Below are 26,469 nucleotides of genomic sequence, written 5' to 3'. Positions count from 1 at the left end.
TTCTGTTGTTCTGTTCTGGCCACTTGGCTACCCAGAAGCATCAGTCACCTGGACAGATGATTCTGGGTACTCGTCCACACCACGGGAAGGTGGGCCGGTCCCAGCTAAACACGTACCGTCTCAATACGAGACTCTGATCCACCTGATGTTGCCAAAAAGTGGGCCAGATTCCTCTAGGGGCCCACTCTAGAGGAGAGAGAGAGAGAAGAAAAAAAATAAATAAATAAAAATAATAAATAAATAAATAAATAAAAAATAATATATATATATATATATATATATGTATTTAGATTTTCCCGTGGTGCAAAAGAAAAAAAAAAAAAAAAACAGTCACTGTAAAACGCGAAACAACAAAAAAAAAAAAAAAAAAAAAGTGTGACAGCAACCCTGAAGATCGAAAAAAAAAAAAAAAAAAAAAAAAAAAAACAACCATGTGACTGATTGTAGACCGCGAAGAAAAAAAAATAAAATAAATAATAATAATAAAAAAAAATAATAATAATAAATAAATAAATAATAAAAAAATAAAAATAAATAAATAAATAATAAATAAAATAAAATAAATAAAAAATAAGGTGGGGGAAGAGGAGAGAGATGGTGTTTTCCTTCCTGAACACAGGCCGCAGAAACAAGCTCCACAGCCCATGTAGCAGGATGGGGGGGAATACATGGGTAACCGCAGGCAGAGGTGAAAGTGATTCTTGCACAACTTCTATTAGAATAAGAAGCGACCTGGAGCGAGGGGTGTTGGGGGTTTCAGGGACGGATGGCAGTCATCATGGAATAGTTGGGTATATGGGATGTGTTAGGGTAACAAGGAATAGGCATAGGAGCATGTATGCTTGCATGTATACCAATGCTAGAAGTATAGTAAATAAATTTGATGAATTTGAAGTGTTGGCCAAGACATCAAAGGCGGATATCGTTGGGATAGCAGAGACGTGGTGTCACAAAGATATAAGGAATGCAGAACTGGAATTTGGGGAGTACAATGTGTACAGAAAGGATAGACAGGACAGAAAGGGAGGGGGTGTTATGCTGTTAATTAAGAAAAACAAAATCAAAGGAAGTGCACCCAGTTAATATAGATGAACAGTGCTCTGTTGAGTCAGTTTGGTGTGAGATAAGCACTGCGAAAGGAAAAATAAGAGTAGGAGTGTGTTATAGGCCTAATGACTTGAATGAGTACAATGAACAATTGTACAGAGAAATAGAGTGGGCCAGTAAATCAGAATGTCTTATAATGGGGTATTTTAACTTCCCAGATATTGACTGGAACTTGTGGGTTGGTCACTCACACACTAGTCAGACTTTTGTGGAGTTATTGGATGATTGTTTTCTGCAGCAGCATGTTCGAGAGGCAACCAGAGAAAGTAACACTCTTGATCTGGTTATCAGCAGTGATCATTCGTGTATTAAGAATTTGCAGATAAAGGAACCACTAGGTGGCAGTGATCACAGTGTGCTGAAGTGGGATTTACTCAAAGAGGTAACTACCGTCAGAGGTAAAGGAAAGGGTTTTTGCTTCCGTAAAGGGGAGTACAGTGGTCTCAGACAGTTTTTAAATTCTGTACAGTGGGATCAACTGACGATGTTGCAGACAGTAGATTCTAAGTGGGAAGCATTCAAAGAATTAATCGTGGAAGCTACTAGACTTTATATACCGATTAAGAAATATCGTTCAAGGTTTAGGCCTAAATGGTTATCAAATGAACTAATGAGACTCGTGACAGAGAAGAAAAATGCATGGGATGCATATAAATTATCAGGTGACGCAGAAGCCTGTGGCAGATATAAGCTAGTCTGTAATCAGGTCACAAAGGAGGTTCGGCAGGCGAAGGCGGATTACGAGAAATCTTTGGCAAAAGATGCTAAGAAAAACAGCAAGGATTTCTTTACTTATATAAACTCTAAAAGGAAGGGGTTAATATATGATTGGTCCACTTGACATCGATGGTTCGACTGTTGATGATCCTGCTCAGATAGCAAACAAACTGAATGAGTATTTTGCATCTACATTCACACGTGAGGAATTATTACAGTTTGAAAATGGAAGAAGGTTATCAAATTGTAGCAGTGTGCTTAATGATTTTGTAATAACTGAGAGCAAAGTGGAGGAGAAATTGTTGAAGTTAAACATAAGAAAGGCACCTGGGGTGGATGGGATCTATCCAGTTATTTTAAAGGAGGCGGCAAAACAACTAAGCAAACCCTTAGCCATAATTATGAGAGCATCCTTGGACTCAGGGGAGGTTCCCACGGACTGGAGATGTGCAAATGTGTCCCCAATTCACAAAGGTGGATCGAAGGGTGACACGAGTAATTACAGACCAGTTAGTTTAACTTCTGTTCCGGGTAAAATAATGGAGTCGCTGGTTAAAGATGCATTGCAGGATCATCTAGACAAGACTGCAGCAATAATTCAAACACAGCATGGGTTTGTTAAGGGAAAGTCTTGTCTGACAAATTTGATTGGTTATTATGATGTGGTCACAAAGGAACTGGATGCAAAAAATAATTTTGATATCATATACTTGGATTTCAGGAAAGCTATCCAGAATTTAAAACAAATACACCAACCGTTTAATTAAAATGGTTTAATACCAGAAACTAAAATGAACCAAACAATATTACACTGTAAAATGATATATGCAAGATTTACAAAATAAATATATACGATGAAACTTTAATATACAATAAAATAAATAAATAAAATATTTAAAATACAATAAAGCTAAAAGCGATAAAACATTGACTGAAGCTTTCGGAGGCTTCCGCCTCCTTTCTCAACAAGAGAAAGGAGGCTTCCGCCTCCTTGTTGAGAAAGGAGGCGGAAGCCTCCGAAAGCTTCAGTCAATGTTTTATCGCTTTTAGCTTTATTGTATTTTAAATATTTTATTTATTTATTTTATTGTATATTAAAGTTTCATCGTATATATTTATTTTGTAAATCTTGCATATATCATTTTACAGTGTAATATCGTTTGGTTCATTTTAGTTTCTGGTATTAAACCATTTTAATTAAACGGTTGGTGTATTTGTTTTAAATTCTGGATATGTACTCTCCCAACCTTAGAGGCCTTTTTGAAGATATTCAGGAAAGCTTTTGACACTGTTGCGCATGGAAGACTACTGTACAAATTGGAGCAGAATGGTATTAAGGGTAAGTTGCTACAATGGATAAAAGGATGGTTAAGTGGGAGAAGACAGAGGGTGGTAATCAATGGGTGCTGCTCTTCGTGGACTAAATGTTATTAGTGGAGTCCCACAGGGTTCGGTGTTGGGTCCACTGTTGTTTTGTGTATTTATCAATGATATTGATGAAGGTATATCAGGCTTAATGTCGAAGTTTGCAGATGACACAAAGGTTGGCAGGGTTGTTAATGACAGTAATGGCAGTGTGCTACTGCAACAGGATCTAGATAATTTGGGCAGATGGGCTAAGAAGTGGCAACTGAAATTCAACCTTGACAAATGCAAAGTACTGCATATGGGTAGAAGTAATCCCAGAGAAACGTACCAACTGTGTGGTACTACACTTAAGGTGGTAGAAAATGAAAAAGACCTGGGAGTAATTGTGCAGTCAGATATGAAGTTTTCTGAGCAGTGCAGACAGGCTGCTAGGGCGGGTCATGGGGTTTTGTCAATGATATATAGGAATTTTGCTAGCAGGGAAAAGGAGGTGATTGTCCCTCTGTATAAGGCAATGGTCAGGCCACGCCTTGAGTACTGCGTACAGGTCTGGAGGCCTCATTTTAGGAAGGATGTAGATTTGCTTGAGCGTGTACAGAGAAGAGCAACACGATTGGTGAGGGGAATGAAGGGATTCTCTTACCAAGAGAGGCTTAAGTTCTGCAAATTGCAGTGGCTGGAGACTAGGCACCTGCGCGGTGATCTGATTGAGGTCTATAAGGCCTTGAATGGGTTGAGCACGCTGAATTCTGATGGGATCCTTCCACTTGTTCAGATTACCAACCTACGGGGACATAAGTTCAAATTAAGAAAGGACAGATGTAGAATAGATGTGCGGAAATTTGCCTTTAGCCAGCGGGTGGTTAATTGCTGGAACAAACTTCCATCTGTCGTTGTAGAAGTTGATAGGTTAAATAAATTTAAGGAGGAACTGGACAGGCATTTGGAGGGAATGGTGTGATTTTTTTTTTTTTTTTTTTTGGCTGATGCTGCATAAGCTCCTACACTTGCTTTCTTGCATCATGTGCCACTACTACTACTACTACTACTAATTCAGGTTTGCTTATGGCCACTTTTAGTTCCAAACTCAGATTCTCTGGGGTCTTGTGGCATTATCACTGTAATTGTTCTGCATAAAGTTGGTATGACACCCAGAAATATTTTTAAATGCAATCATTGGATTATCAATTTGTTTATGAGTTAGTTATTCAAGGATGCTCAACAATATTAGCCTGTCTAAGAGGAGCTCATTCATGTATTTATAGACTCCACAGGCAGTTAATGAAGTTAACTGCAGAATTTGGCTAAATTTACTTTGAAAGTAGATAATATCAGCTGGAGAGACGAGTATCTCAATCAGTAGAATGGCTTAATTGATTAAAATCAGATTGAAGAATAAAAGCTGATTTAGAAGTATGGGTGATGTGACTACAAATCTGAGAGAAATTTGCAAGTCTGAGGTGTCTTCATGTAACAAGAAGCAGTTATATGGAAACAGTTATTTTCTAATGAAAAAAAACCTTCATTATTGAAGAACAGTTTCACAAGCAAAATGATGAAGTCCATCACAGTCACAGCCTCAGGAAGTGCTGCTCAAATAGTGACCCATTTCCACTTAGTGGGAGGAAGTCACCACCTTACCTCAGTCATGTTTTTGGTGGGAGGACCGGCCTTGCTGAACTGATTTTTGTCAAAAAAAAAAAAAAAAAAAAGTCAGCATAAGTGTAAAATCATACTAAGAAGACCATTTAGAAAGAAATCCTTGAACAAAACAATGATGGGTAGCATGGAATATTCCAGCAGGATTTTTTCTCACTTACAAGATAAGCCACTCAGCAGTATCTCACAAACAAATCTTGAACTCATTAAGACTTCATATTGACCTTCTGGAAGCCCAGATTGTAATCTTTTAGATTATAAAAATGCAATTGGTGTGCATAGTCTGTAGTAGACAAAACTCCAGTAATTGTGATTAAAACAGTGTATTCTGATTAAAACAGTGGCCAACTTTTTCATGTTATCATTGGTGTTGCCATTTGAAATAAGCTTTGGAAATTTGTGTTACTGAATTATGGTAAGACAAAGCATATTCAAAATGAAGAAAATTAAATCTTTTGTGTATTTCATTTTTTTATATGGCTTTAAACCCTCCTTATAAATAGAAAAGAAATATAGACTGAAAATTTTAAATTCCAGTGATTCAAGATACTAAATTTTCATTATTGTTTCTTTATTTGGTCTTTGATTGTTTCCTCTGATTGAACACTTTTCCTAAATTGTTTTTCAAAATACATTGTACCTTTTTATGCTAGTTTCAGATATGCTCAGATACGATCATGTCCCCCAAAACAAATATAAAAAAAAAAAAAAAAAAAAAAAAAAATGTTCAAATAACCAACAGTTTCATGCTGAAAACTGGCCAAAATAAATACATATCTCTCATGTACATGAACTGAAATCACATTTTGCTAAAGTTCAATACTAGCTACTGTTTGCAACCTGAAGTATATCTGAAGTTTGATTCTGAATGTAACCTATTCTCATTTTTGATTGGAAAATGATTCAAGGATATGGGATTCACCTCCAGTAAATGCTCTGAACTGTAATGAAATCTCTTTATAAATTGTATAATTTTATTCAGCCATTATTATTATTAGCCATATGGTGCACCTGAGGCTTGTGCTGCATCAACCAAAAAAAAAATTTCTGCATTACCCTGAGAGAGAGAGAGTCAGAAGTGAAGTCTGCTAACGAGGCTAGTGGGAGTCAGATGTGTTCAAAGCCGCTAAGTGGATTTTCTTATTTATTGATTTGAAATTATTGTTTTTCTAAAACTCTTGATTTAAATTTAGTAGTTTAGCATTATTTTGTGATTTTCTTATTAATCTGGTGTATTTATTCTTTACTAGGCCTTGTAATTGCATAAAAGTATCGGTAAGGGTATCAAATCCACGTGTTACAAGTTGCAGCTCTGCTGAACGAGAAGTTTTTTAGCATTATTTAGCTGCTTTATTGACCAATTGTTACATCAAATTATTTTCTATAAGTAGCTTATAGACCTAGTCAGGATCCTTAGTTTATTCTGAATTGAGACAGCGAGATTTGGAAGTTAATTAATACTTAAGTGTCTGTAGATTTGCCGTTCGTAACTTGCCACCATTGTTATACGACACAACTTTATATCCTGAACTAGATAGCTTAAGCTTAGTATAGTATAGTATATAATATAATATAATATTGTCAATTAATCAGTAAATCTATTAATTTTGTTAAACTTCGTTGTCAATTAAATTGTACTTTTAACTAAATACATATAACGACTTAGATTACAAACGTAACATAATTAATTAATACATAACTTGATACGGAAGTTATATAAACGGAACTCGTAGATAATACTTGATACTGAAAAATATATATGGCATTATAACTGTGTTGGGATACAAGTTTAGGGTTATAATTTTGTACTGAAACGGAAATTTTATTGAAATTAAATTGAAATCATGATTCAGACCAGACCAGAGCAGCAAAGCAAAAGACTCAAGCTAATGGGAGTGCTTTGGCTCAGGAGAGAACTGAGGGGGGCAGTTGCCCTCTGAATCACAGCCTTTTAAAATGCACTGCTTGCATGATGTTTGTGGATCAATCGGGTGCGGGACATGATATTGCCATGGGGGATGTCTTTGTGTGTGCGCGATGCAAGGAGTGTAACAAAATCAGGCAACAACTCAGTGTTGTTATGGGCCTATATGAGAGCTTGAAGGACAGGGTGGATGCCCTCGAAGGATCTAAATTGAGTGGCCCATCAAGCTCTCAACCGCCCACATCAATGCCAGAGCTTGCACTTGGTCATCACACAACACAGCGGCAACCCCAAAGGCAGAATGCGCTGGTCCCACAGGAACTAGTAGTTGTTAGTGACTCTATTGTCAGGGAAACGGGGAACATGCTTTGTAAAAAGGATAGGTAGAACAGGACCAGGGTATGTCTGACAGGGGCAAAGGTTGATGACGTTGTAGAGCGGATATCATCTTTTAAGGGAACAAAAGGTGATATAGTTGTACATGTTGGCACTAATGATATTAAGAGTAGGGGACCGGCAGAATTACTCAACAAGTACAGGTCACTTGAAAAAAAGCCGTGAATTAGGGTTGAATTTGAAAGTGTCGGCAATTCTGCCCAGACACGATAGGAGGGAGTATATGATGAGAGCCTTGTCGATCAATTTGGCCCTGGAAAGATTGTGCAAGGCTCAAGAGGTAGAATTTTTTTCAGCCTGGTCTGTAGTTGTTAACAGGAGAGACTGCTTCTACAGGGATGGGATACACTTAAATAGAAAGGGTGCAAGAATATTTGCTGATGCTATCGAGGCAGTGTTAGATGGGTCGGAAAACTGCTAGCTTGGGGGGGGATACAAGGACTAATAGATTAACAGTAGCCACTGGCAGAGGTGAAAGTGATTCTTGCACTGCTTCTATTGGGATGAGCAGACGCCTGGAAAACAAGATACAGGATATTTCAGAGACTGCTGGGAGTCATTGCGGTACAAGTAAACACATGGGTTGTGTTAGGGTAGCTAAGAATAGGAACAGGTGCATGTATACTTGCATATACACCAATGCTAGAAGTTTGGTAAATAAATTTGATGAATTTGAGGTATTGCTTAAAGCATCAAAGGCAGATATTGTTGGGATATCAGAGACGTGGTGTTACACAGATATAAGGAATGCAGAACTGGAATTTGGGGAGTACAATGTGTACAGAAAGGATAGACAGGATAGGAAGGTAGGAGGGGTTATGCTATTAGTTAAGAAACACATAAAATCCAAGGAAGTGAAGCCAGTTGACATCGCTGGACAGTGCAGTGTAGAGTCAGTTTGGTGTGAAATAAGCATTGGGAGATCAAAATTGAGAATAACAGTGTACTATAGGCCTAATGACTCTGATGCGTATAATAAGAAACTCTACAGGGAAATAGAGTGGGCCAGTAAATCAGAGAGTCTTATAATGGGGGATTTTAATTTCCCAGATATTGACTGGAATTTGTGGGTTGGTCACTCACACACTAGCAAGGCTTTTGTGGATTTGTTGGATGATTGTTTTCTACATCAGCATGTTCGGGAGGCAACTAGAGGGAGTAATACTCTTGATTTGATTATCAGTAATGATTCTTCATGCATTAAGAATCTGCAGATAAAGGAACCACTAGGTGGCAGTGATCAAGTGTGCTGAAGTGGGATTTACTCAAAGAGGTAACTACCATTAGGGGTAAAGGGAAGGGTTATTGCTTTCGTAAAGGCAACTACGATGGACTGAGACAGTATTTAAATTCTATACAGTGGGACCAACTGATGAGGTTACCAACAGCAAATTCAAAATGGGAAGTATTCAAAGAACTTATCTTGGAAGCTACTAGGCTTTACATACCAACTAAGAAATATTGTTCAAGGTTTAGGCCTAAATGGATGTCAGATAAACTAATGAGACACACAGATGCCTATGATAGATATAAGTTGATCTGTAACCAAGTTACAAAGGAGGTTAGGCATGCGAAGGCAGATTACAAGAAATCTTTGGCAAAGGATGCAAAGAAAAACAGCAAAGAGTTCTTTATTTATGTAAACTCTAGAAGGAAGGGGATGAATCAGATTGGTCCACTTGATATCGATGGTTCAACTGTTGATGATCCTGCTCAGGTAGCTAACAAACTAAATGAATATTTTGCATCGACATTTACACATGAGCAGTTATTCAGTGATGGGAATGCCAGAGGTATATTCAACTCTGGCAGTAAGCTAGATACTCTTGTAATAACTGAGAGTAAAGTGGAGGAGAAATTGTTGAAGATAAACACAAGAAAGGCACCTGGGATCGATGGGATTTATCCAGTTATATTACAGGAGGCAGCAAAGGAAGTAAGCAAACCCTTAGCCATAATTATGAGAGCTTCCTTGGACTCAGGGGAGGTACCCATAGACTGGACATGTGCAAATGTGACCCCAATTCACAAAGGAGGATCAAAGGCTGACACAAGTAATTATAGACCTGCGAGTTTAACTTCTTTTCCAAGAAAATTAATGGAGGCACTGGTTAAAGAAGCACTGCAGGATCATCTAGACAAGACTTCATTTATAGCTCGGACACAGCATGGTTTTGTTAAGGGAAAGTCTTGCCTGACCAATTTGATTGGATGCTATGATGCAGTCACAAAAGAACTGGATGTAGGGAATAACTTTGATATTATATATTTGGATCTTAGAAAGGCTTTTGGTACTGTTGCACATGGAAGACTGCTGCACAAATTGGAGCAGTGTGGCACTGGAGGCAAATTGCTGCTATGGATAAAGGGATGGTTGAGGGGGAGAAGACAGAGAGTGGTAATCAATGGACACTGCTCATCGTGGACTAATGTTATTAGTGGAGTCCCTCAGGGTTCAGTGTTGGGTCCATTATTGTTTTCTATATTTATAAATAATATTGATGATGGTATATCAAGCTTAATGTCCAAGTTTGCAGACGATACAAAGGTTGGCAGGGTTGTTAAGGACACTACTGATGCTATGCTGCTGCAACAGGATTTGGAAAGGTTGAGCAGATGGGCTGTGAGGTGGCAAATGAAGTTTAACATTGACAAATGTAAAGTACTACATATGGGAAACAGCAACCCCAGAGCAACGTATCAACTCTGTGGTACTACACTGACAGTGGTAGAGAATGAAAAGGACCTGGGGGTAATTGTGCAGGCAGATATGAACTTCTCTGAGCAGTGCAGACGGGCTGCAAGAGTAGCTCATGGTGTCTTGTCAATGATATACAAGAATTTTTCTAGCAGGGATAAGGTGATTATTCCCTTGTATAAGGCAATGGTCAGGCCACACCTTGAGACTGTATACAGGTCTGGAGGCCTCATTTCAAGAAGGATGTAGAGCTGCTGGAACGATTACAGAGAAGGGTAACAAGATTAGTGAATGGAACAAAGGGTTGCTCTTATGAAGAAAGGCTTAAGTTTTGCAAATTACAATGTCTTGAGACTAGGCACCGGCGAGGTAATCTGATAGAGGTGTATAAAGCCTTGAATGGTTTGAGCATGCTCAATGCTGATGGGATTCTTTCTCTTGCTCAGAATAATCACCTGAGAGGGCATAAATTCAAATCGAGGAAAGACAGATGTGCGGAAATTTGCCTTTAGCCAGTGGGTAGTTGGTTCGTGGAACAGAATTCCATCCCTTGTTGTGGAAGTTGATAGCCTAAATAAATTTAAGGCTCAGCTGGACAGGTATTTCGAACGAACGGAGGGGGTGAAGTGGAAGTGTTTTTTTTGCTGATGCTGCATAAGCTTGCTTTCTTGCATCATATGCCTCCACTAATGCTAGAAGGGAATCACCAAGAAAGCAAGAAAGAGAAGAATGATGATATCCAGCTCAGGACTCTGGGTTTGCCAAGCCCATACTTAACAGATGTGAGCCCCTGGGGTAAAATACTAGTGCAACAACTAACTATCTGCTGTGCATTTTTTGTGACAGAATATTTGCACAAAATATTCATTCATGAGTCTCAAATTAGCTTCAATACAACACTAATTTGAGACATTTTTTTTATTAAAAAAAAGGTACAATAGAATTAGCACATACTGTGGACTAAAGTAACCATTTATACACTCCTAATTTCAAAAGATAATGTGATTAACACAAAAAACTTTTTTTTTTGTAATGAACATTGAGAAGTCAGGGCTTAATTTACACTAGGTGTGTGTTAAGCAACTAAGTCTAAGGCATCAGTATGTTGTGTCTGTAAATTGCATCTATTCTGTGGTCAGTTTGCCTGCTTTTTGGTTGAAAAACCCAGATTCCCCTGGAGGAGGGAGGAAAATTTCAATTCTTACCTGAGACCAACTAACTCAACTAAGATGTGAAAAGAACCCATAAAATTTCCTTGCATCACTGATGCAATTTGAACACGGGCTGTTCCCATCTGGTGTGAGTGGATGGTGATTATATCCACTATTCTACCTGTGAGGGCCTGAATTTACATCTAGAGAGATAAGACAATTGTTTAGGGCCAGTAATTTGAAAGAGGCTATGGCAACTCCTGACTTATGTTTTGTTGTGTTAATCACATTATCTTCTGAAATTAGGAGTGTATAAATGGTTACTTTAGTCCATAATATATGCTACATCTGTTGTACCTTTTTTTAATTAAAAAAAAAGTCTCAAATTAGTGTTGTATTGAAACTAATTTGAGACTCATGTATGAATATTTGTGCAAAAATTTATAAATGTGCCTCTAGGCTTTTAAAGTTACTGTATTTCTCCAAGTATAAGACGCACCCTTTTTCGAAAAATTTGGGGTCTAAAGACTGGGTGCATCTTATACAGTAGTTGTAGATTTTTTTACTTGCATTTCCCGCTTTTTCGCACTTGTTGTCTTTGCGCTCATTATTTCGCACTTGTTACCGGTATATTAGGTTACGTTTTGCCACGTTCTGCCCAGAAATGGCTCAGAAAGATTTTCGTACAGTGCTGAATTCAAGTTAAAAGTGATCCAGTTTGCAAAAGTGAATGGAAATCGTGCTGCTGAACGTAAGTTTGGTCCTCCTCCTCCAACTGAGAAAACAATCCGAGACTGGCTACGGGAAGAAGAAACCCTACTGAAAACGTCATGGCAGAAGAAGGCCATGAGAGGCAAGTCAGCAAAATGGCCTGATTTAGAGAGGGAATTGAAGATATGGATTGAAGAGCAAAGGGCAATTGGAATTCCTTGTCCACAAAGATGGTTCAGCATGAGGCAAGAAGAATTGCTGATGAAAAAGAAGTTACTGATTTCAAAGGAGAACACAATTGGTGCTTCAGATTCATGAAACGGAATGGACTAAGCATGCGTACACGCACCAGACTTGCCCAAAAGATGCCTGAAAGCTATGAGCAGAAGGTCCTTGAATTTCATCGTTTTGTCATTCAATGTCGGAAGACACATCAGTTTGAGTTCGGACAGATTGCAAATATGGACGAGGTCCCCCTTCAATTTGATGTCCCAAGTAACAGAACTGTTGATAAGAAGGGGTGAAAACTGTAACTGTGAAGACAAGTGGACATGAAAAGAGCCATTATACAGTTGTTCTAGCTTGTTGCGCCGACGGAACCAAGCTGCCTCCTATGCTGATTTTCAAACACAAAACAATGCCAAAAGAAGACATTCCTCGAGGAGTGATTGTCCACGTTCATGACAAGGGTTGGATGGATCAGGATGGGATGAAGATCTGGTTTGAGAAAGTTTGGAGCAGGAGACCAGGTGGGCTCTTATGCAAACCTGCCCTATTGGTGCTTGATCAGTTCAGGGCACACGTAACAAAAAACACGAAGATTGCTGCGGAGCAAAAAACAAAACTTGCCATCATACCTGGAGGCTTGACATCCCAGTTCCAACCACTTGATGTCAGCATTAACAAACCCTTCAAAGCTGCCATGAGAGACAAATGGAACCAATGGATGTAGTCTTCTGGGGACAATTTGACACCAGCAGGAAGAGTGAATAAACCAACTATAGGAGAAGTTTGTACCTGGGTGAAAAGATCCTGGGATAATATCAAGATTGAGATTGTTGTCAAGTCATTTGAGAAGTGTGGCATTTCAAATGCCATAGATGGAACTGAGGACGAGGCAATATACGAAGACAGTGATTCGTCATCAGACACAGATAAGGACAAGCTAATTGATGGGAGTTTTGACAGTGATGAGTTGTATGAATTTTATGATGAATAAAACTTGAGTTCAATAACTTTATGTAATACTGCACAGTAAACTGTGGAAAGTGGTAAACTACTGTCTTTTATTAAGACATTTGCAACCAAAATGCAGGAATACAACTATGTGACATTATATTTATTATAGAAGATTTTATTAGCTGAGCCAGTCACTGTTGCCTGTTTGATAATAGGACTTTACTGTAAATTGACATTCTCTCTAAAACAATGCTCCATTTGAGAATGTGGGATCACTGTGAGAAATTGTCAGTTGCTTTCTCATAAATCATGTCACTTCACTTTGACTGTGAAAGGCCAATATTCAAGCAAGACAGTTTGTTTTGATTTAGTTTTCTGAAAACACTGAACTGTTATAATAGACATCCTGTACTCTTATGGATAGGTGGAATAGGACCAGGGTATGTCTGCCAGGGGCAAAGGTTGATGACGTTGTAGAGCGGATATCATCTTTTAAGGGCACAAAAGGTGATATAGTTGTACACGTTGGCACTAATGATATTAAGAGTAGGAGACCGGCGGAATTACTTAGCAAGTACAGGTCACTGTTGAAAAAAAGCCGTGAATTAGGGTTGAACTTGAAAGTGTCTGCAATTCTGCCCAGACACGATAGGAGGGAGTATATGATGAGAGCCTTGTCGATCAATTCGGCCCTGGAGGGATTGTGCAAGGCTCAAGGGGTAGAATTTTTTTCAGCCTGGACTGTACTTGTTAACAGGAGAGATTGCTTCTACAGGGATGGGATACACTTAAATAGAAAGGGTGCAAGAATTTTTGCTGATGCTGTCGAGGCAGTGTTAGGTGGGTCGGAAAACTGCTAGTTGGGGGGGATACAAGGACTAATAGATTAACAGTAGCCAGTGGCAGAGGTGGAAGTGATTCTTGCACTGCTTCTATTGAAATGAGCAGAAGTCTGAAAAACAAGATGCAGGATATTTCAGAGACTGCTGGTAGTCATTGCGGTACAAGTAAACACATGGGTTGTGTTAGAGTAGCTAAGAATAGAAACAGGTGCATGTATACCTGCGTGTACACCAATGCTAGGAGTTTGGTAAATAAATTTGATGAATTTGAGGTATTGCTCAAAACATCAAAGGCAGATATTGTTGGGATATCAGAGACGTGGTGTCACACAGATATAAGTAATGCGGAACTGGAATTTGGGGAATACAATGTGTATAGAAAGGATAGACACGACAGGAGGGGTTATGCTATTAATTAAGAAACACATAAAGTCCAAGGAAGTGAAGCCAGTCGACATCGATGGACAGGGCAGTGTCGAGTCAGTTTGGTGTGACATAAGCATAGGGAAATCAAAATTGAGAGTAGGAGTGTGCTATAGGCCTAATGACTCTGATGAGTATAATAAGATATTGTACAGGGAAATAGAGTGGGCCAGTAAATCAGAGAGTCTTATAATGGGGGACTTTAATTTCCCAGATATTGACTGGAATTTGTGGGTTGGTCACTCGCACACTAGCAAGGCTTTTGTGGATTTATTGGATGATTGTTTTCTACATCAGCATGTTCGTGAGGCAACAAGAGGGAGCAATACTCTTGATCTGATTATCAGTAGTGATTCTTCATGCATTAAGAACCTGCAGATAAATGAACCACTAGGTGGCAGTGATCACAGTGTGTTGAAGTGGGATTTACTCAAGGAGGTAACTACCATCAGAGGTAAAGGGAAGGGTTTTTGTTTTCGTAAAGGCGACTATGATGGTCTGAGACAATATTTAAATTCTATACAGTGGGACCAACTGATGATGTTACCAACAGCAAACTCAAAATGGGAAGCATTCAAGGAACTAATCTTGGAGGCTACCAGGCTTTACATACCAACTAAGAAATATTGTTCAAGGTTTAGGCCTAAATGATTGTCAGATGAACTAATGAGACATGTGGCAGAGAAGAAAAATGCATGGGATACATACAAATTAATGGGTGACATGGAAGCCTATGATAGATATAAGTTGGTCTGTAACCAAGTCACAAAGGAGATTAGGCAGGCAAAGGCAGACTATGAAAAATCCTTGGCAAAGGATGCAAAGAAAAACAGAAAAGAGTTCTTTACATACTTGAACTCGAAAAGGAAAGGGATGAATCAGATTGGTCCACTGGATATTGATGGTTCAACAGTTGAGGATCCTGCTCAGGTGGCTAACAATCTAAACGAGTATTTTGCATCTACATTCACGCATGAGGAGTTATTCAGGAAGGAGAATGATGTAGGTAAAGTAAACATTGGCAGTGAGCTGGATGATTTTGTAATAACTGAGAGGAAAGTGGAGGAGAGATTGTTGAGGATAAACATAAAAAAGGCACCTGGGGTGGATGGGATCTATCCAGTTATATTAAAGGAGGCAGCAAAGGAAGTATGCAAACCCCTAGCCATAATTATGAGAGCGTCTTTGGACTCAGGGGAGGTACCCATAGACTGGAGATGTGCAAATGTAACCCCAATTCACAAAGGAGGATCAAAGGCTGACACAAGTAATTATAGACCTGTTAGTTTAACTTCTGTTCCAGGTAAATTAATGGAGGCACTGGTTAAAGAAGCATTGCAGGATCATCTAGACAAGAATTCAGTTATAGCTCAGACGCAGCATGGTTTTGTTAAGGGCAGGTCTTGCCTGACCAATTTGATTGGATACTATGATGTAGTCACAAAAGAACTGGATGCAGGGAATAACTTTGATATTATATATTTGGATCTTAGAAAGGCTTTTGATACTGTTGCACATGGAAGACTGCTGCACAAATTGGAGCAGTGTGGCATTGGAGGCAAATTGCTGCTATGGATAAGGGGATGGTTGAGTGGCAGAAGACAGAGAGTGGTAATCAATGGACACTGCTCAACATGGACTAATGTTATTAGTGGAGTTCCTCAGGGTTCAGTGTTGGGTCCGTTGTTGTTTTCGGTGTTTATGAATGATATTGATGATGGGATATCAAGTTTAATGTCCAAGTTTGCAGATGATACAAAGGTTGGCAGGGTCGTTAAGGACAATACTGACGCTATGCTGCTGCAACAGGATCTGGAAAGGTTGAACAGATGGGCTGAGAGGTGGCAAATGAGGTTTAACAATGACAAATGTAAAGTGCTGCATATGGGAAACAGTAACCCCAGAGCAACGTATCAACTCTGTGGTACTACACTGACAGTGGTGGAGAATGAAAAGGACCTGGGGGTAATTGTGCAGGCAGATATGAAGTTCTCTGAGCAGTGCAGACGAGCTGCAAGAGTAGCTCATGGTGTCTTGTCAATGATATACAGGAATTTTTCTAGCAGGGATAAGGAGGTGATTATTCCCTTATATAAGGCAATGGTAAGGCCACATCTTGAGTACTGTATACAGGTCTGGAGGCCTCATTTCAAGAAGGATGTAGAGCTGCTGGAACGGGTACAGAGAAGGGCAACAAGATTAGTAAATGGAACAAAGGGTTGCTCTTACGAAGAAAGGCTTAAGTTTTGCAAATTACAGAGTTTGGAGACTAGGCACCGGCGAGGTGATCTGATAGAGGTGTATAAGGCTTTGAATGGTTTGAGCATGCTCAATGCCAATGGGATTCTTCATCTTTCTCAGAATAATCACCTCAGAGGGCATAAATTCAAATTGAGGAAGGACGGATGTCGGATAGATGTGCGGAAATTTGCCTTTGGCCAGAGGGTGGTTGGTTGGTGGAACCGACTTCCATCACTTGTTGTTGAAGTTGATAGCCTAAACAAATTTAAAGCTCAACTGGACAGGTATTTCGAACGAACGGAGGGGTGAAATGGGAGTGGGTTTTTTTTTTTTTTTTTTTTTTGGCTGATGCTGAATAAGCTTGCTTTCTTGCATCATATGCCTCTGCTAATGCTAATGGTGCTTTGTAGTAATTTTGTAAATTTTTCAGTAATTACTGCTTTTGTGATGTCATTTTTTTATTTATTTTTCCTTCCAATAAGTGGTGGACCTGTCTTTGTAATCAGCAACTGCAGTAGTAGCCAGTTGAAGAGAAGTTAAAAATTATGGAAAGAGTTAAGAGTGGAAAACAAAATGCAGTGTATTTCATGAGTATGGAATTCCAGAAGGAACAATCCTCAGTTGAATGGAAGAGGAAGAAAAATTGCATTTATTCCTTAACTCTGTAGAAGATGAAGTAGGCCTCCAAAGAGAAAACTAGACTTTAGGAAAACAGTGATGTAGACTAATGCTTATACAAATGGTTTCTACAAAAATGTAGGGAAGGGGCACCAATAAATGAAGTAATTTTGAAAGCCCAGACAGTTAAATTTCATATGTTATTTGGTGAGAATGATACATTTAAAGCTTCTGAAGGAAGGGTGACCTTAGAGATGGAGAGTTTGTCATAGGATATCCCAATTTAGTTTTGTAGGCAAATCTACATTAGTGACACTGAAGCAGCAGAAGCATTCTGAATTTCTGCATAATCTTATTGAAGGTGGTGAATTCACTGATGAGCACTTTTACAACTGTGATAAAACAGCTGGATATAAAAAAAAAAAGGCCCCAACACTTAATGATATTTTTGTGATAAGAGATGCCACTTGCTTTTCAAGAAAAGACTCTATTGCTGATGGATCACTATTGAGCCCATCATTCAGCTGATGTCCTGAAATCGGAAGATGGCAAGGTCAGAATCATATTTCTGTAACACCGAGAACATAACACCAATTTTATCTCATGGATCAAGGTGTTACTACAGCCGTCAAAGCCTTCTTTCGTGATTAGCTACTTGCTTGTGTTGTGAACTCTGAAATTAAAGCTCTAGAATTTCTGAAAACATTAACACTATTAACACTGATGTTGCATATAGTGTTGGATTAGCATGGGACAAAGTTATCCCAGCAGCTCTTGAAAACTCCTGGAAGAGATGTATTGGAAAAGATAAGATCACTGATCATAACCTTGAGTTAGCAGCATTTTCAGAACAAGAAGCAAAGGCTGCTTGTAATGTATTTGTTGTCTGTCTTGGAGCAAATGACCTGGCAATTTGGATTGAGGTGGATGCAGAAGCTCTAGTTGAGCATCAGCTGAATGTAGAAGAAATTGCAGCCTCTGTGAACAGTGGAAAGGCAAACAACAAACAGAAGACCAGTGACATAGGGAGTGACTCAGAAGATAATTCAGCAATTCCTGTAAAGAAGCACTACCAGAAATTAACAAAGCACTTGAAAACATTATTGGTTAGTTGGATTGATTATTGCATCTGACAACTATTAAGAATTATGTACTGAAAAAAACAGTCATCAGTTCCGGCAATCTGAATTAGATGGCTATTTCAGAAAGGATGCATAAAATGTAAGTTGATAACAGCATTGTGCATGAATAGAATGAACAAATGTAAAGGTTTTTAATATGACCTTTAATAATTCATGTTTTTTAGTCTATATACTCATAAAAAATTAAGTAAATTTTACTTTAGTTGCATTATATTTTTATTTTAAAGTATATCATTGTTTAAAAAAAAATAAATTACAGTAACTGACCATGCATTTACCATTTAAAACATTTAACTCATATCATCCACTGATTGCAAAAGAGTAAAACTAAACGAAAAAAACTTGTGAAATGAAATTTACTTATATAAAAACACTTGCAAATAGCTGTCTTTTAGTGTATTCATTTTAAAAAATGGTTAAATTTTATTTTTGGCTATAATACACTTTGATTTTAACCTGAGTGTTAAAGTTGTCCCCCATCGCCCACATTATACAAGGTTGCATTTTAATAGGATCTAATTTACCCTTCTATTTTACTTATTAGTGCTATATTAAAATTCCTTCTTTTTTTTTTTTTTTTTTTTAAATCTGATTTTGTGACTATCTATCAGTAAATCAAATAACATTTTATTGCAGTATTACCATTTTTTAAACATATTAGAAAATTAGCTTACATGGAGTAATAATTTTTTTTCAGACAATTGGAGACGTGAATGGGAGATCTGGTGCCCACATGCTAATATTTTAATATATCATGGATCACAAGATGAAAGAAGAGAACTAAGGTTGGACATATTAAATGAAGAGGTAGAGGAATTTGATGTTATGATTACAACGTAAGTTGGAAAACACTGGTCATTTATTTTTTATGAAAAATTTCCGATTTAATCAGATATGAAAGAAGCTAATCATTCATACATATAGTGTCTTTAGTGGATTTCTTCATCTATCATTACAATTGCTGTAAATTGTACAGAAATTGTAATGATTAAATTACATTAAATTAAATTAAAATGGCAGAAGCAAAAAATTAATATTTTTTGCTTTAAAAATATAAAAACTGGGAAAAATTATGGAACAGCATGTGAGCCTGAAGTTTCTGGCTAAATTGAGGAAACCTCCCACCAAAAGTTATGGATTGTTGCAATATGTTTTTGAGAATTTTGTATTGTTAAAGGGATGAGTTTAAGGATAGCAAGAACAGTTTTCTAAAGGAAGAGAGACAGACAGACATGTACCGGACCACCGCTTGTTTGCGTGTGTGCATCAAAATTTGTGCGGTTATGGGTCATTTAGAGGTAACAGGAGTAGTGCGGGCAGACCACGTTTGACGCGAAATCTCGCCATGGAAGAAAGTGTGTTGAATGCCGTCCAGAATAATCCTACTACCAGCATGCATGCCGTTGCTTCTGCCTTAGGAGTGTCTCGTTGCAGTGTACAGAGTGTCTGGCACGACGATTCCTTACACCCCTTTCATCTTCAAAAGGTTCAGTTACTGCTCCCCCAAGATCATCCTGCACGTGTGGCTTTTACGCAGTGGTTTCTCCAAGAAAGTGTTCAAGACTTGAATTTTCCAGCCTATGTTTTGTTCATGGACGAGGCTTATTTCACTCGGGAAGGCTTATTCAATCAGCACAATTCTCATGTGTGGGGTGCCTCCGTAGCCAGGTGGGCAGGAGCAGCAGTGCATAGCACATGCTTCTTGATTAGACCGGGGTTCGAGCCTGTCACCACCAAATACGGAGGATGCGGAAAGGTCAGGGAATGACCACCGCATATCCCCGGAGCAATATGGCCTTAGTTGCTAATGCTCCTAAAAACAACAAACAACAACAGCTCATGTGTGGTCTCCTGACAACTGATGTTGTGCCGCATGGGGATGCACAAGGTGTGCGCCCCCATGCGGCACAACATCGCTTCGCAATAAATGTGTGGGCAGGTATGGTCGGTGACTGCTTAGTCGGCCCATACCTGTTACCATCCCGCATGAACTCCGCTAAATATCGGATCTTTCTTGAACAAGTTCTACCAGGGTTACTTGACGATGTTCCAGCAAATGTGAGACGCAACATTTGGTTTCAACATGACGGGGCGCCTGCCCATTATTGAAGGTGTGTTCATGACCATTTGAACAGGTGTTTTGGGCGTCGATGGATTGGCCGTGGTGGACCCATTGCCTGGTCCCCACGCTCACCTGATTTATCGAGCCTTGATTTCTTTCTGTGGGGGGCACTCAAATCTATCGTATATGAATCACTTGTGGAGACGGAAATGAATCTTGTGGTGAGACTCGTCTGCGCTGCTGCTACTGTCAAAGAAACTCCAGGATGGATTGGCATGTCCGCCAATCCATGCTGCGTCGGTGTCACGCATGCATCGCGTCTCATGGTGGAACCTTCGAGCATCTGTTTTAACATCACGAAATGCATCTATCTCGTACTCCATTGTTAATATTATGTCAAATAAATGTTTGCCACTAATTACTATCGTGTGTCATTTCTGCTTCTTGTGCCTCTGCTACTACATTCCCGTGATGTTTCCGGCTATGAGTTCCTATGCGATTCACATTCCTTTAGATGTTACCTACCTCCCCTAAACGTTTGTACCAATATTTTTGAGACACCCTGTATATCTGTATTGTACCTTTTAATGTATTTGTTATCATCTCAGAATTTGAGCAGTAAAATTAATAGCAACATTTTCCAAACTTTCTTGTGTTTGTATAAATTAAATCTGTACTTGGTGTCCCATCTTATTGCACTCATAAGCTATCCTGCTTGTTATTTCTTATGTATTTGTTCATGTTGGGAGTAGCCTCTTTCTGCATGTACTTGTGAGAAAACTGGGTTTTGCTCTTAGAGCATTGATCTTGTATTGTGGAGGCACATTTCCACAAGTTGCTTTGGTATTGCACTACTCTAAATAAAAATCTCTGCTCCATTGGAGAAGTATATTGCTTTTTATTTAAAGTTTATGCCACTACCCAGACCTGGGCTTTGATTTTTTTTGGGATCTTGTTGTTGGGTAGGTATGAATTGTGAAGACCTGAATAAGATATATCCACAATATGTGAGATGGTGCAGTAAGTGTATGTATGTATGTATATGTACCCTGTCTATGGTGGCTCCCAGACTAATGTCCATCTCCACCTAGTGTCACTGTGATGCAATACAGAAACTCGGTAAAATGGGCCTGACGTGTGGTTAATGAATGTGTATGTAGTGTTAGTAAATGTTCTGTAGTATGTGTTGTGAGTGTCAGGCCTCTTTGCCACGAGGCAGCAACCATCACCTGGACAACTGCTGCCCAGTGCCATTCCTCAGCACGTGGAGCTGGATCTGTTTCCTATATTTTATTGCATCCACTAGAGGTAGTGCAAAACCAGTGGATACATTGGCCCCTTAATCAAGTTGCCCACTCCTCAATACCGCATTATCTCAACTACAGCCTTTTCCACTGTTATTGCACAATGCATGAAATTCTGCATCCACAGGAGGTAGTGCTATTTCTGTGGATGCCAGCTAAATCCCGTACCCAGGCTGCCCAGTCCTGGGTACCAGAAAAATTAAAAACAAAAATAACATTAAATAAATAAATAAAAATAAAAAAATAATAATAAATAAATAAAAAAAAAAGTGGGCTCACACCAGTACAATATGCCATAACTACAGACTAAAATAATTCAAAATTCCTGACATTTTGACAAAGGAAATCAAACAACACTTCAAAACAAAAAACTGAAAGCACAAAACAGCACAACCATACAATATAAATTTACATATAAAGTTTCCTCCTCAAGTTACACATTACTCTTAATGTATTTACAATATCACATCAGATGTTCCTTCCACCTCTAGCACAGAGTAAATTTCAGGACTATATTTGTACATCTTATAGAACTATAGCTGGTTTAGTCTCCAAAAGTTTTACTTTCATGTTCTTCAGGAACCCTGTTTCTAAAATTTGTGGCCGATCGGGCTAGCCGAGTGGGTAAAGTACCTACCCGGGCAACCCAAAGGTCGCGGGTTCGATTCCTGCCTCGGGCTTGGATCAAAGTACTGCAAAAACCTTGGGAGGTGCAATATGGCCACAGAAGCCGATGTGCCAACAACTACCAAATCAAAAAAAAAAAAAAAAAAAAAAATCTAAAATTTGTGAGTTCATGCAATCCATATGTGTTCTAAATATCTCAACAGTTACACAACCTTTCAACACAAGTTTGACTCTAATCACATGTAACTTGAAGGCCACAGTTATTCCGACAGTATTTCTACAATATTTTCAAATTTTACAAATTGTCACATACCATTGTTACATTTTTAGCTTATTCAAGGCCACACACAGGAGCCTTGTCTTGCCTTGCATTATGCTAAAAGCCTCGTTGTTTCATTTTGAGATGGAACTTTGGTCCTTGAGGTTGTCACAGATATGCCAGACAAGCTCTACTTGCTACCTGGGAGTCTAAAATGCTGATGGAACTGATATTTGGGTGAAACTCAAGTCAAGTGGACCCAATTTCGGCGAAGTCCGGAATCTTGCACCTTCACGATGGTGGGACTGTTAGTAATTCTGGGTATAATCTCCATGCACAAGCACCACCACAGTGGGTAACCACCCAGATGTGAACCAACGTAAGCAGGGGTCGAGGTGTGGCACCCACACCACATGGAGGAATGCTGCCCCCCTCTGTGTTACCAGGCAGTACTAGGTGGTAGATGACTCTCATCAACCGGTGCAATACCACCACTTTGCTTATTGGAGGCTTGAAGTGGTGGAACCCATGTTTAGTCTCCAGAGCTAAGTTCTGGTCAAACCTTCCCCATCTCTTCCATCATGCAGTATAACTGATGACTTTTGAGGTTATGATGAACGTCATGGCGAGATCCAATCTTCCTTACATTTTGAGGGTACAGCTCTAAAACGGTATTTGCAAGCCAGCCGCTAGTTAGTACACGGGACCAAACCTATTTATAACTCTTTAGGAGGCTTCCGGATCAGCTAGTGTATAATCTTGCTACCTCTAATCACCTGTAATTGAACTCTGCCAGATAGTGACTGGAGGGAGTCCGAATAGTGTGTATGCGGGGAGGCATTGTCAAGGCCACGTTATGTTAAGATCTGGGTATATTCTTACCATGTGTACTCCATATCCAAAGATTTCATTACATCATGCAGCATGTCCCTCTCCCCCACACACTTTTTCTTAATATTGAATACACCATGAATTGTCAAACTAATAGAGTAAGCTTATCTGCGAAAAGATCTAAACCTCCCATACACTTCCTAGTTCATTTCACAAATATATATGGTCTCAGTTCCAATCTTAATGATGTCCATTTCCACTTGCAGTCTGTCAAACCCCATGTACTTTTTCTGACAGAATTTCAGTTATCAGTTGATTCAACTACTGCTTATTTCAGTTGCCCAAATTATTCACTGTATGATTCCTTTCGCCTCATAGGTGGTGCTTGTGCATGTGTACATTTGATATTCCCTGTCAAATTAATTGGTAATTTGGAATCTCCTCTTTTCGATATTCTCTGTCTTAAAATTTCTTTACCACGTTGTGTCAAATTCATCTGCTGTCTCTATTGTTCTCCCAACTCCAATAATCACTTGGAGCTCTTTGACTTCCTCTCTTTGCAACTTAACTTTCTTCAGTCCAACTTTCCTAACAGTGAGGTAATTTTCCTTGGTGATTTTAATGTTGACAACTACAACTTCCGTTTTCTAGTCACACCGACCCAGCTGGTCGAGATGCTGAGGCTTTTACAATTACTAATGACCTTGCACAGATTGTTCATTTACTTACAAGAATGCCAGAAAATCCTAACCATTAAGCCAACATACTTGATCTTTTTCTCACAAACAACCCTTCTAAGTACACGGTCGAAGTCAGAGGTCCTTTAGGCACCTCAAATCACAACTTGGTGATTATCTCTTCTCCAATAAAGTCTTTAACTCATGGCAATTCCCAACGTTGTATTGTTTGGCATTACAAGAATGCAAAATGGGACGACCTGCAAGATTTCTCTTCTTCTTTTCCTTGGTCGGATTACTGTTTCAAAACATCTGATGTCAACGTTTGCTCAGATCGTTTCAGTGAAATTATTCTTGCAGGAATGGAATCCTTTATCCCATACTCCACTTTAAAATCATGTTCTTTATCTAAACCTTGGTTTTCCAATAAATGTGCTAAGGCTGTTCAAGAGAAGAATGTTGCATGTCGTAATTGGCTTGTTTCTAATTCTCCAGTTTCATTTTCTGCCTACACCAAAGCTCGCAACAATTGTAAAGCAGTTATTAATCAGTCCAAACTAGAGATTGAACAGGCTAAGAGTAGAAAACTTGCTTTTTGCCCTTATGGTAGCAGAGCATTCTCTTGACAAAGCTATTGGCCACAACTTTTGCCTATCTCTGCTCCCATCTCTGTCCAAACCAGATGGTTCTGTTGTCACTTCAGCCAAGGATAAAGCTGACCTGCTAGCGTCCTATTTTTCTTCCAACTCATATATTAATGATCATGGTAAAACACCTCCCACCATTCCCATTCAATGCCTCCTGTGGTCTTCGGTCAAAAGGATGTCAGAAGCATTTTGACGAATCTTGATGCTAAGAAAGTTCCAGGTCCCGATGGCCACTTGTTCTCAAAACCTGTGCTCCTGAACTTACTCCTGTTCTTTGCCACATTTTTTTCACTTTCTTATTCCAAATGTGTTTTTCCTTCTGCTTGGAAATTTGATCACACCCAGCCAGTTCCTAAAAAGGGTGACAAATCCCTCCTATCCAATTATCGTACGATTGCAATTACTTCTACTCTTTCTAAAGTAATGGAGAAATCAATTAACCGCCAACTCTTAAACTACCTAGAAACCTTCCTTCTGATCAACAATCGCCAGTATGGATTCCATCAGTGTCGATCCACTGGTGATATTCTGGCTTATGTTATCCATTTATGGACTAATTCAATGGAAAAGTTTGGTGAAACACAAGTAATTGCTCTTGACATCTCAAAGGCTTTCAGTCGTGTTTGGCTTAAAGGTCTTCTAAACAAGGTTCCATCTTATGGTTTGCCAACTGTTTTTTGTAATTGGTTATCCAGTTTTCTCTCTGATTGCTAACTGAGGGTGATGGTAGATGGCTCTGTCTCCTAACCTCTCCACTAATGCCGGTGGTCCCCAAGGTTCAGTTCTTTCACCCACTCTTTTCCTCTTGTATATTAATGACCTTCTTCCATTGACTGGAAATCCTATCCATAGTTTTTGCCAATGATAGCACATTGCATTCTACTTTCCATTTCTATAAACCTTGTCCTGCTCAATCAGCTTCAACTTCTCGAAAATCTGCTACCAATTCCTTAAATGCCGATCTTCAGGTAATTCTCCAGTGGGGCAAAGACAACTTAGTTGATTTCAGTCCTTCTAAAACTCAGTCTTATCTTATATCTCGCAAAAAGGATTCTTCTGTTCCTATGCTTATCTTTGGTAATGCTCTGACTTCTAGGCAAAATGATATATCTCTTTTGGGGATTGCCCTGACTTCTGATCTCTCTTGGAATAAGCACATTACAAATATTGCTTCCTCTGCATCTAAAAAACTTGGTTTTCTCTTTTGCTCTCGGCGTTACTTTTCTTCCAAACAGCTGTTCATTCTGTACAAATCGCAAATCCTACCTACCATAGAAAAATATTTCCACATCTGGGGTGATGCCCCCAGAACCTCTCTCAGGCTTCTTGATTCTGTTCAGAAGAGAGCAGTTAGGTTAATTAATGACTCATCTCTAACAGAATCTCTCCACTCACTGTCTCATAGACGTACTGTTTCTGCTGCATGACTTTTCTACAGATACTTCCATGGGCACTCTTCTTTTGAATTGGCTTCTATAATTCATGCTCTCTCTTTCAAAACAGTCTGAACATGTGCCGCCACCAGCCAACATCCATTTGCTGTCCAACTCGAAACTCACAGAACCAACTTTTCATCTTCCTCGTTTATTCATTCAACTGCCATTTTCTGGAACAACATTCCTTCATACATATTTCCTGAGAATTACAGTCTACAGAAGTTCAAGTCCAATGTCAAGAAATATCTTCTTTCGTCTTCTCAACCTCCAACCCAAGCAAAATACAGTCAGTCCTCGTATAACACGTGTTTACATTACACGAATTCGATCATACACGATTTATAAATAGGGTAACAATATCTTATATGACACGAACCGAATTCGCTTATGCACGATTCGCCTTTGTGTTTACAAGAAATGGCAGTCAACCACTTCTACAAGAAATTTTTT

General features: G+C 39.0%; 1 protein-coding gene across 1 annotated transcript in view; it reads left to right on the top strand.

Annotated features, from left to right (window-relative positions):
* LOC150083623 (SWI/SNF-related matrix-associated actin-dependent regulator of chromatin subfamily A containing DEAD/H box 1B-like) overlaps positions 1-26,469 on the top strand; it is a 276,675-nt gene that overhangs the window by 100,085 nt on the left and 150,121 nt on the right. Inside the window, exon 8 of the mRNA XM_090377391.1 lies at positions 18,874-19,012. Coding sequence (XP_090233517.1) covers positions 18,874-19,012 — 139 coding nt within the window. The remainder of the gene's footprint in view (positions 1-18,873; positions 19,013-26,469) is intronic.

Source organism: Mastigoproctus giganteus, chromosome 7, assembly GCF_048544385.1.
Source record: "Mastigoproctus giganteus isolate SK-2022 chromosome 7, ASM4854438v1, whole genome shotgun sequence".
Lineage (NCBI taxonomy): Eukaryota > Metazoa > Arthropoda > Arachnida > Uropygi > Thelyphonidae > Mastigoproctus > Mastigoproctus giganteus.
This window is presented reverse-complemented; position numbering and strand designations above follow the sequence as displayed.